At 38.7% G+C, this 5,961-nt stretch overlaps 2 protein-coding genes across 2 annotated transcripts; both read right to left on the reverse strand.

The window, feature by feature from the left end:
• Positions 1 to 6: 6 nt before the first annotated feature.
• Positions 7 to 1,398, reverse strand: LOC149376169 (F-box/kelch-repeat protein At1g57790-like; the record flags this gene model as incomplete). The annotated part of the gene is made up of 2 exons (XM_089606610.1): positions 1,271 to 1,398; positions 7 to 885 (listed from the first exon to the last, which is right to left on the reverse strand). Coding segments are annotated over exons 1-2 (911 nt in total), but the record flags the coding sequence as incomplete, so codon positions are not given.
• Positions 1,399 to 3,470: 2,072 nt separating this feature from the next.
• LOC149376170 (Glutaredoxin family protein) lies at positions 3,471 to 4,957 on the reverse strand. The gene has a single exon (XM_089606609.1). It carries the CDS (start codon positions 4,774 to 4,776, stop codon positions 3,721 to 3,723), a length of 1,056 nt encoding a protein of 351 aa, XP_089462735.1. The 5' UTR covers positions 4,777 to 4,957; the 3' UTR covers positions 3,471 to 3,720.
• Between the last annotated feature and the right edge of the window lie 1,004 nt (positions 4,958 to 5,961).

Raw genomic sequence — 5,961 nt, forward strand, 5'->3', positions numbered from 1 at the left:
AAGAGCGTAACGCCTCCGAGGCTCTGCTTCTCTTCCCAGACCATGTTTGTCTGGTCGAGCTTAAACACGATGGGATTCTCACTCGAACACGTGTAGATGACCAACAAGTCTCCGTCGTGCTCGGCCATGAATTTCCCTTTCCACCAATTCTTGGCGAAAAAGTTGTCCGGGCACTTCGGGGGCGGGACCGAGAGCACGTTCCAAGTCCGTTCCCGAGGGTCGAAAACCCCGAGCCAACCCGTGAGGCTCAGGCAATAGAACATCCCGTTGCAAAACACGAGCTTGTTCCAGATACTGCTGACGAACGGGAGTCGGTTCTGGTAGTTGACCGTGACCCACTTGTTCGCACCTGCGTTCCACGTGCTGATCGCGACGATCGTGGGGCTCACGTGCTTCACCGTGAAGAGCACGCAGTCCGGTGAGGTCGGGGCGCACGAGAACGCGACTATCTGATAGGTCAGCTCGAATTTCGGGAGCTTGATGACCTTCCGGTCGAAAGGGTTGAAGAAGAAGACCCGGTTCGACCTCGGGCGGTAGAGCAAGAGCCAACCGTCCTTGGTGTAGCAGACCCGCGAGCCGTTCAGCTCGGGGAGCTCGATCGAGTGAGTCTTGCGCTGAGACGGGTCGTAGAACTCGTACAAGTTTCCGAATTTCGGAAAGTACATGAGCCACGGAGACTGGTTGACCACTCTCACGGATATGGCCGCCGAGTTCCATCTCTTGCAGACGATCGAGACTCGGACGTTGTCGTCGAGGTTTAGACGGGACAGAATTATCTCCAAAAGCTCCGTCGGAAGATCCGACCATGTCTGAAGTTCAAACCCATCATCATTCCTCTCCTCTTTCCCTTCTTCTCTCTTGTGGCTTTGTATTGTCTCATCCAAACTAATCACAATTAATAAAAGGAAGAAAAAATCCCAATTGCGATTGGATGTCAAAATCAAACACAATTTCACAGAGATTCAATAGTATTTTCAATTTCAATTAGAAACCCTAGAATCATTTCCAAGTCACAGATCAAGAGAATTGACTCTGATCAACCAATTTAACTAGGTTAAAACTCAGTCAAAGCGAGCACATTTGCTTTGCATTTCCAACCCAGGGCTACCCAATACCTAAAAACACATAATTGAAAACCCAATCTAAAACCATAAAATATAATCTCCCCCAAAAAGAAAAAAATGTCCAATACGATGTTTCACAATCAATCACAACGAACTGTTTTGAAGTCAACAGAGCAGAGAATTTAAAGAGGGAAAAAAGCCCTTACAGTTTAATCTTTCTTCTCTTTCTTCCGGCCATAGCGAACTAGAAATGAGCTCTTTCTCTCAACAGAGAAAAAGGCAGTGAAAATAAGATATGAGAGAGAAAAAGAGTTGCGTTTGGAAGAGATATTGTAATTATAAAGGAGGATATTTGGGCTGTACAAGCGTGTGATTAAGAGGGGGGGTTTCAATCCTGTGTGGACGAGTCTATGTCATCGCTCCGGCAAAATGGCGATTTCGTAAATGCAGAAGGCCAAACTATTTTGCTTTTGGTGACGTGGCGCGTTTGAAGTGGTGTATTTTCTTGAAGTTTTGTGTGGGTTTTTCTTTTTTTGTGGCTGCAAAGAGTGTGACATTACTTTGTCGTCACAAACTAGTCAAAGGCTTGACACACGTGTGTTAATACGTCTGCGTGTGAGTTATTATACCTTCCGTTTTATTTTGTTACATTTAAAATGAATCTTTGATATTACACGTGATAAATGGGAGATTTTTTCATTCCTATTTCCTTTCACTTCAGTCTGTGTAAAGCATATCATTTGACGAAATTATTAGGATTATTTAGTTGGAAAATATGGAAAAATATATGCCATATTTATGCCAGCGGTTTCACAGTCTTTTTTCCCTTTTTCTTTATCGTAATTAATTTTCAGTGCTAATGGATCGTGTAGAAACATGATTCATGTATGTGTCCAAAAATGTTTGAGCCGATAAGATAAATATTATCACGCTTTGTCGTACGATGATATAGCAATTCGATTTTTTTAATATACATATAAAAAATATTTTCAACAATTAATTCGAAAATTTCGAACTATTTTGTATTTTTGAATTAAGCTTAATACCGGAACTTGTAGAGCAATATAAAATAGTATTTCTATATACACACGCACACAAATATGTATTTTTATGGAGGGACAAGGACAACCTTTCACACATATCCTTTATGTGTTCATAGTAATAACCAATAATCATGATTTACGATTTAATATCTCATTGTAAAATGGTAATTGGTAATTACGGAAGTGAATCATGTAGAAAGCGTGTCTGCATATTTTGTCTAAAAATTAAGGGGCTAAATGTAAGTTAGGTTTTGTCACACAACCGTATGGTTTGAGCAATTTAAACTTAAAAGTAAATTTATATATGTAATGTAAGAAGATTAGAAGTTGAAGAAAAAAAAATGATAGGTCACGTGGTTGTATACAAGATTTGAATACTCCTTGGTTGTATAACGTTTTAGTTCTCGATCAATATGTCCAAGTTTTTTTTATTTTTCTTTTTTTTATTTCTACATGTGTCTAAAATAAAAAGGAATAAATAAATATATTAAAATTTGTTTTTAATTTTTTTTTAGTTTGTGTGACCAACATTCCAAGAAGCATTGGATAAGTTAAGATTTAACTAATTTCAGTTTATAGCATGTAGTTTCAAGGGGGAAAAAAAGGTTTATAACATGTCAGTATCACTGTCACATTCAGAAATAATTTTGTTTTTCTAAGTTCGCTTACATACACAATGACTTAATGCTGAAATGTTCTCTTTTTGAGTTTTGAGTCTTTTGACTACTCTCCTAGTTTGATGAAAGCGAAATATAATCCTCACTGGATTTACTCTCGCGCTATTTATCAAGATCAAACTTGTGTCCACCATTGTCAGCAACAACATAATACACAACGCAGTCACTACAATGAAATTGTAAGAAAAAAAAACTTCAATCAATCCTTTTTTTTTTTCTCTCCCAAACAGATATAGCATATTATAACACAAATATAAGGTCCACAAAGAAAACACAATCACTACAATGAAATCGTAAGAAAGAAAAAAAAAAACAAGAAAAACTTCAATCGGTCTTTTTTTTTTCTTCCTCCCAAACAGACATAGCATGTTATAACACAACACAATCAGAACAATTAAATTGTAAGAAGAAAAACCCATCCTCTACCAGTCCCTTTTTTTATAATGCTCAAAATAATGAAATACCAATCCCAATATCAATCCACAAGTTTAGTATAATTTTAACTAAACCACCACCACCAGACATAGCATAGTATAAAACACAACACAATCAGAACAATTAAATTGTAAGAAGACATAGCATATATATATATATATATATATATATATATATATATATATATATATATATATATATATATATATATATATATATATATATATATATATATATATATATATAATACCAATCCCAATATCAATCTACAAGCTGAGTATAACACCATCACCGTCAATTCCATAATCATAATCATATATATAACCTTCCAAAGTCAGAAAGTACATTAAAACACACACACACACACACGCACAAACACAACCAACCAAATTGCCGTGTTAACAACAAAACACATACAAAAAAAAAAAAAAAGGGCACCCAAAACCCTCTTTAAGAAACCCATTCCTCAATCAAAATAAATAAAAAACGACAACAAGACCCTCAAAAACGACAGAGAGGACAACGAACCAAACCGTTCTCATTGCACCTCCCACACCTCACCGTACTCTTCTCATTCTTACTCTTCTTCTTCTTCTTCCCAACATTTTCATTTCCACTTTTGCCCTCCAACAGAAACACCTTGCAGCTCCCGTGGCACTCCCCGCAAACCACGAAGCGGACCCCACCGCACCCTTTGCAGTCCATTTCCGGGCCCCGCCTTCTCGGCAGCCCCTCCAACAAAATCCCCAATTTGCCCTCCTCCTCGAGCCTAATCACGTCCTCGCCCCCGATCGCGACCCCTTTTACGAACACCGCCGGAACCCTAATCTCCTTGATCCCCGTGACTCGCCGGAGCTCCTCTTTGAAACCCGAGTCCATCGACACGTCGCGCTCCGAGAATCTCACTCCCTGAGACTCCATCGCCGACCTCACTTTGTTGCAATCCTCGAAGGTCTTCCTTATACCCCTCAGCGTCGTCGTGTATATCACCACCGCCGGAGATTCCGATTCCGACTCCGCCGGAGATCGAGAGAGGTCTTTCTCGAAAACCAGGTTCTTCTTCTTCCTCGGCCGAGCCGGAGTGTACATCGCGTTGCTGTTGTTGATGACGGTTCGGGTCGGGCGATTCTCTTTGCCGCCTAGGGTTTTGGATTTCCTCGGCGATCCGACCCGGTTGAGGAACTTGAGAGGGCTCCGAGGATCGATGTCTGCGAAGCCTTTTAAGAGGATCGATCTCGTTGTGCTGTTCGGGCTCTTCTTCTTCGTTGGCTCTGGTTCTGATTCTTCTGGGTCTGGTTCTTCGAGGCCTTCCATGAGTTCCCAGGCGTTGATGACCTCGGGTTTGGTCTCTCTCGGCGGAGACGATCTCTGTCGTTTCTTCGCGTCTTTCGTCGTCGTTTCTTCTTCTTCTGTGATCTGTTCGTGGGTTTTTTCGAGGTTGAGGAGACCGTACGTGCTTGAGGTGAGAGACACTATGTGATTCTTCTTACTCTGGTTTGAAGCTTTCGTTTCGTTTTCGAGCTCTTTGCAAAAGAGCTTCGAAGTAACACAACCCATTTCGGGGGGTTTATTTTTGGGTTTCGGTTATTTTTGGGAGTTACTGAGATTGATTTGAAAGTGGAAGTGAAGAAGATGAAGAAGAAGGAAAAAGATGAAACGGAGACAGAGACAACATCGTTGTTGGATGTGAAGATTTTGTTCGGTTTCAAAAGAAATGTTTTTTCAACGGTTACTTGGTTGGTTCTGTGTTTTTATTGTTTTTTTTTTTTTTTTTTAATTTCTTTCTTTCTTGTCCCTTTCAACGGTCCGATAAATTCGAAATTCGCTGTTTGCCTTGGGGAGTTTATTTGCGGGTAAGCCCTTTTACTCTTTAGTTATTATTATTTTGACCCCGAATACCACTTCTTGATTTGATTCAATCTCATTTTCGTTTATGACGGTTTTTTTTTTTTTTAATTTAAAATATTCAGGTGAGTTGTTCTATTTTTATTGTTTGTAACTTTATTGTAATAAAATCAAATAGAAGGGTTTAACACTTTAACTACGGCATACGCCTCACAAATTTTGATAATATTATATATGTCCCTGAATTTTTATGATTTTTTTTAAAATATATTTTCAACTCAATATTACAACTATATACAGATTAAATAAGTTTGAATACAAAGATCGACTCAATCTCGAGACAAATTAGACCCATTCGATGAAAATATTCACGAGTTTAAACATGCGTTGGATTTTGATAGTGGAATGCCGATAATATACACAAAATTTCGAGCACAATATTGACTCTTTGACAAAAATCTATTTGGTTGATGATCAAGCCCGATTAACTAAGACCAAGAGTCTTCGAAAGAGGAATTCAAACCAGCAAAATCTACATGTATGCAAGATGATTATTTCATGGGAGTGTCTCTTCATGCAAAATTCATGGGAGATGATTACCACGGATCTAAAACACATTGATTGTAGTTTCCCTCGAATTCTTCGCTACGCCGAAACACGTCCCGGTAGATAAAATTCCTCACCCAATTTGGTTTCAAATTATGATATTGATATATAAGTAAGGCTAGGACTTGGTAAACCGTTAAAAAACTGATAATTCATAGTTCAATTGCAATGATCGCTCTCGCTCTTAAGTAGCTGTACTATTGTGCTGCTGATTTCAAAGAAACAAAAAATCGTTTAATTTGGCGTGTATTCAGTTTTTGTTTTTGTTTTTTGTTGTTTTTTTTTTAATGT

The sequence above is a fragment of the Urtica dioica genome, unplaced genomic scaffold (assembly GCF_054948205.1).
Source record: "Urtica dioica subsp. dioica isolate 48M unplaced genomic scaffold, U.dioica_male_clone48M_v1_H2 Urtica_dioica_male_H2_contig_59, whole genome shotgun sequence".
NCBI classification, from domain to species: domain Eukaryota; kingdom Viridiplantae; phylum Streptophyta; class Magnoliopsida; order Rosales; family Urticaceae; genus Urtica; species Urtica dioica.